Raw genomic sequence first — 13,701 nt, forward strand, 5'->3', positions numbered from 1 at the left:
GCTTACATGTTCAGAAGTGAAGATATTATATATATTTTGACCCGTATAGTTCATGGATATTTCTTAAAAGGTAAAATATTTAACCTTTGCTTAGTTATTTGTAAGTAATGCGCAGTTTGGTATTGCAATTTAATTACAAAAAGGAGCCCAAAATCAATAAGAATAAGTTTAAATAACCTCAAATATGAAATAGAAGTCAGTATTTTTAACAATAATACTTTATAGATACAGGATAACACTTGTAATATACAGACACATAATGGACATTAACATAGTTGCAATACAAAACACATAGAAACAGTAATGATAAAACACAAGTCCGTCCCGCAGTTCAAGAAGGTGCCGCTCCACAACAGCAGCGTCCCGTTCAGGGAAATGTACAAAAAAAAGAGTTCATACGCTCCATATTTATATCACAAACGTCTTTACAAGTTATGTTAGTCCATAAATAATCCATAAAGTTTACATTTCGGTTAAAAATCCTCTTCTTGTGTCCGTTGTGTCGCGTTATAAAAGGAGAGGAAAACAAAAGAGTCAAAAGAATCCGTGGCTTTTCAAAAACAATTCTCGACATCCTCAGCCAGCAACATGAGATGATTTCAGACGTAAAAACAGAAAAACTGTCCCAAAAGAGGACGGGACGGGGCACTACGAGAAGTCCAGGGGCCGGATCATCATGGCGGTGGCACGGAGAGAGTAGCTGGGGCCCTTGAAATAATGCCACTTGATCCCGTTCAACTTCCCGACGTGTTGTCCGTGCGGGAAATACACGCCGTTCAGATTGGAGGGGCCGCAGGCGTCGAACCACCAGCCTGGAAAACAAGGAGCGAAAAGCAGAAATGAACAGTGGAAAGTGTGAAACAATACAATAAAGTGGATATAATGTGGAATAATAACACACTTTTTGACTTTGAAGTGGTGGATTTGTGGTTATTGATCATTGTCAATACATTTATGAGACATTTACTTACTTTTTGAGACTAAATACTGTTACTTTTGGTCAGTTTGAGTTTGATTCTTATGTGTTTTTATGCACAAACGTTAAGATACATTCAGGATTTGAGTTATCGTGATATTATTATTGATTATTTGACTGCCGTGTATAATATGAAGCTACATACTTTTAACCAGGGCTGTAAGCTTAAGTCTTGAGTGTATTCTTTATTTTCTTTTATTAAAATGATTTATATGGATGCTTTGAGTGTGTTAGTTTAAGATGTGGGAGTGTATCCTGCCTTTTTACAGATAAAAACACCGTTTACAGGTGGTTTTCTGTATAAATATTTGTAATTCTGTGATGTCCTGCACTTTGGGTCCGATGCATGGTCGGATCATAGAGATACCTTAGAGATTTGAGAGCTGTTGTTCCCTTTTAGTCGACCAATCAAAGCACAGGGCATGTCTTAAGTTGACTCAACAACAGATTGCAGAACAGAAACGATCATTTACAGCTTGGGGGACTATATTTTGCAAAGTGTGAAAGGAGGAATCGGGTATTTAAATGAGTCGCGTACTCACTTATTTGCCCTAATTTAACAAATGTAGGTATAAAAAGTATTTGGCACATCACAAGTACATTTTTGGACACGTGCATCTGTCTTTAGAACAGCTATTTTTATGGAAAAGCAGAGTGCAACATATACCACGATGTTTAGGGCTGTAGAGAGTCGTTTAGTCGGTTCGTGGGTCGATGGGGTCTCGTTCGGCCACATTTTTTTTAAGAGTCAACCAATTCTTTTAGGGGAATTTTAAAGGATTTATGGACAAATGGAGAAGGTATGTGAAGAATTACACAGCTTTTTAGTAGTTTTCTATATACATATTTGTAATTGCGTGACGTCCTGTTGTGATCTCGAGGTCTTGTCAGTGCTTTTAGGTCACATCCTACTTAATTTGGCGCTTGGTTTGAGCACTTTTGCCGGACACAGACCAATAATTACACAAAGAAAATAAAACTGTGCTCATTTACAAACACAAAGTCAGGAACGCTAGCTTTTACGTGGCAAGAAAACAGGTTTTAGCTGCGTAATTTCTCCCCAAACTATTCAACTCCTCTGCATTTTGAGCAGCACATATTTGACACTAAACATGGCTTCACTGCTGTAATAGACAAACAGATGAACGTCCTCCGTGTGTTTAGCCGTTTCTACGTTAGAGCAATAAACCACGTCTTGTCTCGTAAGTATTCGCAGAGACGCCGTCAAATATCACGTTAGCGGATTTGTTTTATCTCCAGTTTTTCAGTCACGCCAAATGACGGGGGATGTTTTATTTCGGTCTCTTCTCCGGTCGAAAGCGCAGTTCGGTGTGTTTATGTCGGCGTTTGGGTGAAGGGTTGAGGGATTCCCATGTCTGCAGTTTAAACTCATTTTCCTCTCGGCCCGCTGTAACATTGCACTTTTACTGACAAATAACGCAATAAAGTTCATGATAGAGTTGAAATAATCAAAGTTCAGTTCACAGTGCGCATTTTAAAGAATTAACATTTGAGAGAAGTCTGATAAATACACTGCACAACTATTACACGGACATGTTTGAAAGGTTTACAGAGTTATAAATGGACAAAATGGACACAAATTAACATCTTTGTAGTTATTTGGACAATCCTAGTGATGATATTCAAACAATATTCTATCCATCCATCAGAAACCTGCTGAAATGCCTCTGTAAAATGATTGGTTAGGGTTTATTGAATGGTCTTTATGTGTATTTTTAATCAGTACACAATATTCAAATTTTGCCCCAGTTTCTAAAAGAACTACAATATTACACCATTTTTAATACATCTTCCACCTTCATGTAGCAAGATTTATACATAAATGTAACTCTATTCTTTATTATTTAAGCAATCACAGCAAGTTAAACGCAACAATAGCTTTCATGCATGTCTTTGTTATTTTATCATAGTTTATATTTTGGTCATTATCATTGTTTATAGGTCTATGTTCATGTCGCAAAAGCACATTTCTAGTTTGTGAATTTTCTGATCCAGAGATGGAGATTCTGACTCCGTGAACTTTATTTTAGAAAGTGAGACACAGCTCGATGCCCATAATCCTATCAGCGTTTCGTTTGCCCATCGTCAGGAGCTCACGCCGGATCTGTTGGATATTTGAGGTCGACACCGGCGTGAATCGAACCCAAAATGAAACACGTGCTGCTAAATGTGAAGCCTTATCGCGCGCGCAGGCTGGCAGCTTTCCTGTCAGTCTCATCGGATGTTTTTTTGGACGAGCTTGAAAGTGAAATATGCTTCAGGACTCTTATGGATTCCCGGTTGAAGGTTATCATGACCTGGCTGTTGCGCCGCTGTGAAAATAAATTATGAGATGCACGTCAGACAATATCCAGTTGGCTTCGGATCCTCACTGTCAAATCTGCATGAAATAGAACAGCTTCTCTTCATGGGAAAATGTTTTAGGGAGTTACATAATTGTTCAGTTATGCCAGACGAGGCTATGGCACTAAACGCATACTTCTGACAGCTACTTTTGCATATGTATCGTTTTGTTCAAATTCAATGTTAGAGAAAAGCAAATCCAAGCCTCATATTCAAGTATCGGCAGATAATTGTGTAAAATTTCAAGCAAGCATTTTATATTTTACTATATTTTAAGCCGTTTTTTTCCTTATTTTCTATTTTTCTTATTATTTTTCTTTTCATAAGTCATAAGTTTGTTTTATGTACGTTTTTGTTGCTGTATGTTTAAAAAAGAAATAGAAAAAAAAACACTGGGGAATTAGATGATTTTGTTCTTTGTGAAAATGTCTATATTTGTCACTGTGGCGTTCTGCTTTATTTGAGTTGTTTTAACGAGCTAAACAAACCGCTCCACTCATCTTCTTTTGGGCCGATATACAGGACCGTTAAAGCTGGTACTCCGTGTTCTGATGTGGTTGACGAGCCACAGACACTTGAGGCAGCGGAGCGCACGCATAATAAACCCTGATCCTGCACAGCGGCGCTCCTCAGGGATTTATCTTCATCTGTTTTCAGGACCGAGATACTTACGCACTTGTAAAAAGCTTGCAGTGAAACGGTCAGGCAACTGCAGCTCGTTTTCATGAAACACAAATGTCCTCCACCTCCTCCAGACACAGAGCGCTATCTAGACGTGAGATCTGCACTTGTGTACTCTGCAGGGCATGACGGGGCATCAGCCACTCCAGCCAGATCGGGCAAAAACTCATTCTTTTTATTTTTAAATTTTTGTTTTATGCGTCATATAAGCTATAAGAAACATTACAGCCCAAAATGCATCTAAATCAATGTATATCCAGACTTATATGGGAACTCAAAAAGGCTGTTTTCTCCATTGTCTCCCATATTTCAGCTCTTAAAGAAGACCCTACACACACTTACACCTACACACTCAAGAACGGAATAGGATCTCCAAAATCAAATGTGTCAACATAATTAAGCAAAATGTCACTAATATGTGACATTTTGGCCATTTCTTTTTACATAAAAATGCCCTATATTTATGTGAAAACATGATATGATGAAAAACGTTTAACTAATACTTTTTTCCCCTCATATTTATGAGCTGCAGTGTCTTGGCTTAAGAGTTTTAAGTGTTTTATCCCTCTCTGGCATTCCCAACACAAAAACGAAAAGGCCACGGATAAAAAAAAAGATGTATAGAAAACTATTCATTGAGTAAGAAAAATAAAACAATGATCAGGGAAAAAAATCTTATTAAGACCGACCTTTTTTCTCTGGCATGTTTTTTAAAGCTGTATTTATGGTTTTAGGGTTTCATTGTGTTATTGAGCACTATTAAAACAATTGTTCATTTATTTTGAATGGTTTTCTGTTTTACACATTGGAAACGTTTCAGTTCATAAAATGTGTTATACAAATAAAGTGGAACGGGGTCAGAATGAACCACTAAGTCTTGCACCGTGTAACTTTTCTGTCTCATCCATTCTTACTGTGAGCTCGCCTCTCCACAGATCTGACCTGTAACTTAGTGGCCTAGTGGCGCCACCTGCTCGTCACCACGGGGACAGAAAAGTAGAATACCCTACTGCGTTCAGGAGCATTCAGGACGAGCAACAACCTCTCAGGAGACCACAAAAGTTAGCGCGTCTTTATTACTGCGATGACATTTACAGTGGACGTTTTGCGCAGAATCTAAAGCGTACGGACCGTGTTTTGTAAAGACGAATACACGGGCCCCATAATCCCCTGCACAGAGGGTCTCGAGAACGCTCCGTGCCTCTCCTGCGACGTCACGGCTTCAGGCGGCGCATAAATCAGGCACGGCCAGCTTTTCGTCCCGATGACCTAAGACCTGAATCTCGAACATACGGGAGATGCTTGATTAACTCCAGGGCCCCGTTCACGCCCGATCCTCTTACACTGCACACAGGGGCCAGTCATTTTAAGCGTGTGGGACATGCCGGACCACGCCTGGAGCTCAAGGACCCCAGAACAGCAGAGCCACGTGCAAGCTCACTACATCGTCTAACTGTTCGCTGACTAACATGGGTTTGGTCGCCAATCAATGACATGTATTTCTCTCGGAATGCCTAAAACGGGACGTATCAGATTTGCGTATTTTCCCACGTCCAATTGTAAAATACCGTATGGATGAAAAGATATATTTAATGGGTTTGACGTTGCTGACGGGAGCCTGAAAAGGTCCAATTAAAGGGGAAACGGTGACGGTGTTCTGGCGGACTCTGTTGCTTTGGTTACGAGTGTTTGTTGTTCCGCTCGAACCGGGGAAAACGCAATTTTTTATTTGGTATTTAAAGGTCAGGCTGACATTTAGGGAGAGAAACCAACGGCATATACGACTCAGACCACCTTTAGACCTGGCATTTATGGGATTTGAATTATTGGTTCTTGTCACTCCCTCAGATGGATGCAAGGGCAAGTTTTCCTGTACTTTCCTGTATTTTAATTAAACTACACACATTTTGAAGAGATTTTGCAACAATAAAAAGTTTGCCACGTCTCATTTAAACACGACAGGCCGATTATATAATGCTGTAAATGTATCTGAACATTTTGTGTGAACAGTAAACCTCAAAACGATCAATAAACCATTTTGAAATGTGCTTTTTTCACAACTAAAACACACTTTTTGAATTAAATTGTCCCCTTGAGCATTTACAATGAATAAAACGTGAAATAACAATCAGCAAATGTCCAGTTTAATACTAAATACTGGGGAAAAGAGGCGCAGTATTTCCTCTTTAACTGTCCTTAGAGTGACATTCTTCTCTCTGAATGTTGTTCTGTTATTTCTATCTCGTATATATGGAGCTGGACGCCGGAGACACTTCTTTGGCCATTGCGGACCCTCTTAAATCTCTCTTATCGCACTGTCCTTGCACGGTTAGCGCAGTAGTAGCGTGTAGCCGGTTAGCGCAGTAGTAGCGTGTAGCCTCTTACCGCCGGTTAGCATGAGCGCGCACTTGCACATGCAGTTGTCGTTGTCCACGTCCTTGGTGCTGAAGTCTGCTCCGTGGATCACCAAACTGCTCTGTCGTCCCGCCGTCCCACTGTGGCTTTTGAGGAACAGCCTGGAGGACAAAAGAGAAGAGGACGAGTTACAGCAAAGAGGGGCAGTCCAAACGCTGCACCGTGGAGGATATCTACAGTTCACGTCTGTGGAGAGGCGACCCAGCTCACAGAAATAATGTATGAAATTCTTAGCAGTAGAATCTTTACATAAATTCAGGATGTACAAGTTAATTGCCATTCTGTTGAACATTCCAGACAAAGTAATATCATGGGGGAGGAAAGTGACATACTGGACCTTTAAAAACACATATTCTGTATCATTTGTGTTCTTTTGTATAAGTATTATTCTTACACAATGTATGTATTGCATTGCTTTTTATCAGTCAGGACTCGTCAGGATTTGGTGTTAGAAGAATTATCATGGGAAAAGAAAAACAAAAGCTAGCTTCCGCGCGACATGCTAAGGCTAGCTAGTTGTTGGAATGAATACAATTTGACAGCAGAAATCCTGATTTACGCAGGAAACCTTTAAATCTCTACCTTTGACGTCACAAATCTGAAAAATGTGAAACCAAATTCAGAGAAGGAGCAGGGACGACAAACTTATGAACTGGATTATAAAACAAGCATTACTTGTTTTATAATCTTTAAGAATGCAACAAAAGGAAGAGTCTGAATCACGTCTGGAAGCTGCAGCATCCTCACAACCAAAAACAATGTTATAACAAAGATAAAATAGTCAACGTCTGCTCCTCTTGTTCTAACCTTTCATTCAGTAGTTCAACCCAAACAACAGTGACAGTATTTTCATGTTAAATTATGCCGTTGCCTGAAATAAGCTCTGATTTATGTGGACACACACGCAGACCTACATGAGCCTGAGTGCGTCTGCTAAAGCCATCTCCGTCCTCAGTGTTAATTTACACCAGTGTGACAGACTAAACAGAGCTCAGTGACCCCGGGCGGAGGCACAACAGCGGCTGGGCTGGTGAACGCATCAGCCCCAAACACTGGACGACGGCGGGGGCGGAGTTTTAGATAGACTTTCTTTTGAATAATAATTGCATTACCGAGATGAAGATTTTACACATAAAATACTGGTTATCTACGGGCCCAAGTTTTTTTTTTTTTTTTTTTTTTAAACAAAACCGAACCTTAATTTAAGTAAAAATCAGTAAAGTTCAAACCGAGACTATTATAGATTGTGAACTTTCTCTTGTTTAGTCTGGGGTTTCCGCTGAGAAATACAATAATCCTTTGTCCAATTGTTGAATCTTTTCTCACAAATCTATTCCCAAACTGAATATGCAGACACATTCATACATTTATGACTGGAAAATAAAACGTATTCAGGCGCGATGATGGAGTCCCTTAATGATCATCTAAAATGTGTTCCAACTCTTTTGCATCAGGTGTAAGTGTTCAAATGGTCTGACAATCCGACTTGTCACAAACTCATTTAACATGACGGACGGCTGTATTTGGACAGCTGTGTAAAGGGCTCATTAGTGCCTCCGGGGGCCGAGAGTGGCAGTGCGTCGCTGAGGGGAAATCACTAAAGCCACTAAACCAATATGTGCAATATCCTACAGTGAGCGTGCGTCATTGAACCTGCTGCACAGGAGAGCGGAGCTGCACCGTTTGGACAAGAGCCTCAGAGCTTTCTTCATGGAGGTGCACAGAGAACCTGGAGGAACACTCATGTGTGTTATGACAGTTCTGATCAGATGCACATATTCAGTATTTCCTGCGTATCATGACGTATCGTGCACATTACAATCCGGTAATGGCAGGACAAGTAACATGACTTGACATCAGACCGATTAAAAATGCCACTTTGAGGTGAAGGTATTTTCTAGTAGAAATTTTTAACATTTCTATAAACTATTGGGTTATACTATAAGCTAAAGCTTCAAGTTTTTGAAAAAAACTTTTCAGTGTCATTGTTGGATCAGTTTAAACTCGGATGGAGCAAAAATAATAACCTTTTCATGCCGAGGTAAAATTCTTGTTTGGTCAGTCAAGACAAGCTTTTACAATACTTTACAAACATGTTCAGTTTGAAACAAAATCCTGACTCTCCAATTTCCAATGAGCACAATTGACATGCAGATTAACCAATCAGAGGCTGTATTGTCTGTGTCAAAACAAACATGGCAGATTTCAGCAAGTGAATCACTAAACGCTTTTGTAACTGAGGTAGGAGAAGTTACATATTTTGTACTGAATGATACACAAATATTGAGAGATGTTTTCCACATTTGACAGACATGAGCAATAGAAATTAGTGGCTGTGATCGGATTGTTTGTGATTGGTTTTACCCATCACAAAAACTTACAATTATACATGGGAACGTGCACCAAGCCCGGGAATCAAATCTGGAACCTTCTTGCTTTAAGGCGGGAGCACTAAGCACTCTACACTCCACAAACCACACTTGAGTCTTTGCCAGTCCATTAAAATAAATCAAGAGAAACTGGTTTTATATAATCCTCAAATTGTTTGCTATCTTGTAAATAAAAGTAATGGGCTGGGTTGACATGCAGCAGCCAAAAGGCAAACTGGCGTCGCACGTTAATGTCCAAATGTTCCGTGTAAAGTAAAGCGGAAACACAGCGGGTCAAGCCTCATTAAAAATCACACATAGAGCAATAAACAAATTCTTCATTTGATGCCTGTGGGGAAGGAGTTTTCTTCAAATCTGTAGCAAATTAGTTGACAATAGAAAAAATAGATGATAAAATTAACACATAAGAGTAGTATGGTCATGCTGTCCAGTGTCAGTGATACTTGTGGCTTCACTGTCCCCACATCTTTATTATAAGTTTTAATCAGTCCCAGAGGAAAATAAAGTCTTGAACACATTGTGCACTAACCTAAAAAAGTGAAATGTCTTGTATCCAGGCCCTAAGACTCTTTGTGTTGCTTTCAAACACGCAATGCTTAAAGTGTTAGACATTTTTGATGAAGTTCTGAACATATCTAGAGGTAATCCGAAACTGTTTCTTAACAAATACTGTGAAAAAAGACCCACGAAAAAGACAAAAAAGTGTCCTGTGTGCGTAAATTGCTCCTACATTTTAAATATACTTTTGTGTATTCATGACACTGGGATTCCTTGTTAAAACTGTCCCGCAAATGCTTTTTTACCGTATTTTCCGGACTATAAGTCGCACATTTTTTTCATAGTTTTGGCCATGGTGCGACTTAAACTTATATTCATACTTATATACTTATACTTCGGAGCCACTTTTATATGATATTATTTGTTATTTTCACACTTGCAACCGCATTTCACACTCCAGTGCGACTTATATATGTTTCTTTCTTCTCTATTATGCATTTTTGGGCTGGTGCGACTTATACTCCAGTGCGACTTATAGTCCATAAAATACGGTGATCAACTCTTCTTCAGAAACTGCCACTCGACTGGTGTAAAGCGAAGGTATAATCACCAAAACGGAACAGTAATAAGATAAAAACATGAAAACCTGTTTGAACGCACTTGTTCTCTCTCTGTTATTACATTACGCCATTGTTGTGATTGAATAATTGGTCTTCATCTTCTTAAAACCCCATCGTAAGTGCTCAAAACCCAGACATTTCTCTTCCATCGCACTCTTCCAACACTAATAATCAAATAGCAACGATCCTTGATATTGTGGCTGTTAAGAGATTACTTTCACACTTGAACTAATGAATCAAACGTATTGGCAGGACGACCGAACCGCTGGGGGGACTGAGATAATGTTGTCTTTGTAATCCGTGCACGATAATGCGGTGTCACAGGCCTGTGTGCCTCAAGCGCTCCAGTGGATTGTGGGAAACGAGCCGGAGTGGGTCAGGTGAGGAATCAGACGTTTAGGAATGAGCAGCTCCAATGCAAACTTAGCCGAGTTTGCACACGGTGTGAAATATATTGGCGTAAAATGGCTAAATTCCTGTGTTCTGTTCATTAAAGGTGCACTAGCCTCTCTGGAAGCGGTCTGTCACCTGCTTGTGTTGTATTGTCTTAAAAAATGTAACAACACAACTGGTTTTATTTTAAATAGTTTGCAATGATCTTAATCCATTGCTCACTTACTTAATGCTTCTAAACGGTGTAATTATTCACCACAATAAGTTCATAAGCGCTTTTCACAACGTTCAACGGCCAGAGCAGAGTTTACCGTAACCACCGTGAAGCTAACAAACATTAGCATGCTAATTACAGCAAAATACAAATCTTACTCTTATAATGACTCTCATTTATTTAGTCATTTTACTTGAGTAATCTCCTTAACTACAACGTTGTACTCTTTCTTGAGCAAAATGCTACGACTACCCACCAATACTACCTCATATTTTTTAAGTAGATGCTAGTAGAAAAGTACTGAGCATGAGCTAATCCCAGCAGAGCGCTTCTCACAAGAGCCTGAAAAACAAACTGAGATAACAAATTGGAGACGTGTTTTTGGATGACGGGGGGAAAGTCGAAGCTCTTAGTCGACTCTGAGGGATATCGAAGTGGTCCACTCTTGGTCCTGTGCGGTCAAACTTCTAACCAAGCGGCCACTGCACTTCGATATATTATTGTCATCGACATATCAACATCTTGTCCAGTTTATTGTACGTACTTCAGAGGAACAATAGCTCACATAATTAAATTCCCCTTAAAATCGAAACGCGATCAAGCGTCTCTACTTATCCTAGCAGCGTTTGCGTCTATGTTTTGGAAAAATAACAAGTTCTTTCGCAAAATATATCCATATCTTTTAGCCCGTAGCAATAACACAATACTTTACGACTGTTAGCACCTCAGAGATCTTGGCAGGGTCAGGTTCGCGCTGACGTTCCCGTAATTAAAAGCAGAGAAGCTTTTAAGGCGACTCCATTGTTGCTCCGTCGGAACACGTTTTCCACCGAAAAGCACAGATTTGTGAGGGATTACCGCACTTCTTCTTTTATCCGACACGTCCCGTTTCACAACACGTCACAGAGGATATTGCAGACTTTCCGACGCATTACGAATACATTTTATACCTTAGAAACATTTCTGTCAAATAGGCATTGCGTGTGTCAAAGTGTGCAAAAGTCGAGCGATTCCTATCTTCCGTTGTCAAACTGTTCCTCCTCTCTCGCCCGGGGTTCTCCAGTTGTTTTGATGTGAGCTCATGCCCCGCAGGTGACGCCGCCGTTAGCGTTAGCCGTTTCACACATGGCAGTGGTTAGCCTCCCGGTCCGCGGCCTGGTTGGCTCGCTGCTGAGGTTAATCGCCCGGCCGATGTCTGCTTCCTTCTGGCGGCTCTCAGGTGTCGATCCGGTCGGCTCCTCGCTTTGTGCAGGTCAAATCCCAATGTTTACGGATGGTTCAACGCAATGTTTTTTCAGAAATAAGTATTCCCAAATTGCTTTTAAAGGTTTCAGTCGACTATACATGTTTTGGAGGGCGCAGTGGTGCTCTTTGTGTAAAGCGGTGGAAGGGGATGTTAAAGTTATTAGGTTAATCGATAATAATTTAGGACCAAAACAATACAATCGTGACAATTTTAGAAGCAAAATTTGTCATCATCCTGGTGCAATCATTTCTGTCCATAAAACAGCCGTAAATAAGAGTGTTATTTTTATTAAGAGTATAACAGTTTTTTTTTTTAAAAGAGGTTTTTTTTTAATATAAGTTATCTGTTTTTTTATTATTACACTTCTGTCCCTAATCTGTTTCTGTACCTAATCTGTGTTGTAACACTAGAATTTCCCCATTGTGGGACAAATAAAGGTTATCTTATCTTATCTTATCTAAATTTAAGTATTTTTTAGTTCAAGCTATAGCCCAACAAATTGGCCTAAATGTAAAAAAACATATTTATCTGGCTGTTTTTGTCCAATTTAGCTTTATTTATGTGCAAAAACTTGAGGAACAGGCACATGTCAGACCACGGGAATGACAGAAAATTAAAGATTTCATTGTTGTTTGGTTTCCGTAATCGTGAATAAATCGTTAAATCGTGATGTTTTTTCTCACAATAATCATAGCACTAAAATGTGATATTGTGACACCCCCATTGGTGAATCAGATCTGATCTTCCTGTCAATATTCCTAATCAAAAAGTATAAAATGTACCAGACTATGAAGCACAGACGTCACCAGACTCTTTTAAAAGTTAAATTTGTGTTAATTTAAAAAAAAAAAATCATTCTGTTTACGAGGTTTTTTGCTTTTGAACCTCACAAAAACACTACATTTCAAAGATAGAAACCATTTTCAGGTCATGAGTTTTTCCCTTTTCAACGCAAACGCACACTAAGAGCTCTGGAATCAGCGCATTGTGTTTGAAAAAATGGTTTTGTGATGTGAAAAGTCGTATTTGGCGAGTTGTTTGACATGTTCTCTCCGTGTTTTGACAGACAGGTTGAGATGAACTACAGGGTGCTCAACAGGACTTTAGTATCTTCTGATCTGAGCGTAAAGAGACAAAGGAAAGGGTCATCCAAAGCGCCCTCATTATCTCGTACGAATCTGAGCTGGCCCGGCATCAAAACAAGCTCTCTGTGATTCCTCTGCGCTCTTTTCCATATGGAGGAATGACTGGGGAATGACTGGGGAACTTGGCGTCCCAACTGCAGCGGATATTGAATAAAGATGTAACGGCGCATGTAAAAATAAACTCGAACATGTCTTCTTGGCCTCTTCTGTTCCTGTTCCCGCGTCATACCTGAAGTTTGGGTCCCGATCGTAGAGAGTTGAAACGGTTGCTTGTCCCGGGCCAGTTTACCTCCTCAGACTGTATTTACTTCCTTTGTATTTTTTTACTGCTGTTTTTGTTCGGTCTAAACGTCACTAAATATATACGTTAAGTGATGATGACTGAGTTTGCTCTTTTATTCACATTCATTTCACTCTTTTCTCTCCACTTATTTCTCTGGAAGCACTTGAAGACAGTACCGTATTTTCCGGACTATAAGTAGCACCTTTTTTCATAGTTTTGGCCGGGGTGTGACTTATACTTATATTTATACTTATAATCTGTTATTTTCACACTTGCAACCACATTTCATACTCCAGTGCGACTTATATATGTTTCTTTTCTTCTCTATTATGCGTTTTGTGCGACTTATACTCCGGAAAATACTGTAAACCTTCTCAAAGGCACTGACCTTGCAATGATTTACTCACAGTATCTAATTATGGAGAAGCAGCTCTAGACAAAGCTCCTTTCACTACAACTGAGCTCCTGAACACAGG

General features: G+C 39.7%; 1 protein-coding gene across 1 annotated transcript in view; it reads right to left on the bottom strand.

Moving 5' to 3' along the window:
* Nucleotides 1-202: 202 nt before the first annotated feature.
* The window catches only part of angpt1 (angiopoietin 1), an 83,246-nt gene continuing 69,747 nt past the window's right edge, over nt 203-13,701 (bottom strand). The window contains exons 8-9 of the mRNA XM_072448182.1: nt 6,407-6,537; nt 203-812 (exon numbers count right to left, since the gene is read on the bottom strand). Coding sequence (XP_072304283.1) covers nt 649-812; nt 6,407-6,537 — 295 coding nt within the window. The 3' untranslated portion in view covers nt 203-648. The remainder of the gene's footprint in view (nt 813-6,406; nt 6,538-13,701) is intronic.

The sequence above is a fragment of the Eucyclogobius newberryi genome, unplaced genomic scaffold (genome assembly GCF_026437365.1).
Source record: "Eucyclogobius newberryi isolate DKJ021-1_F unplaced genomic scaffold, fEucNew1.0.hap1 SCAF_16, whole genome shotgun sequence".
NCBI classification, from domain to species: Eukaryota; Metazoa; Chordata; class Actinopteri; order Gobiiformes; family Gobiidae; genus Eucyclogobius; species Eucyclogobius newberryi.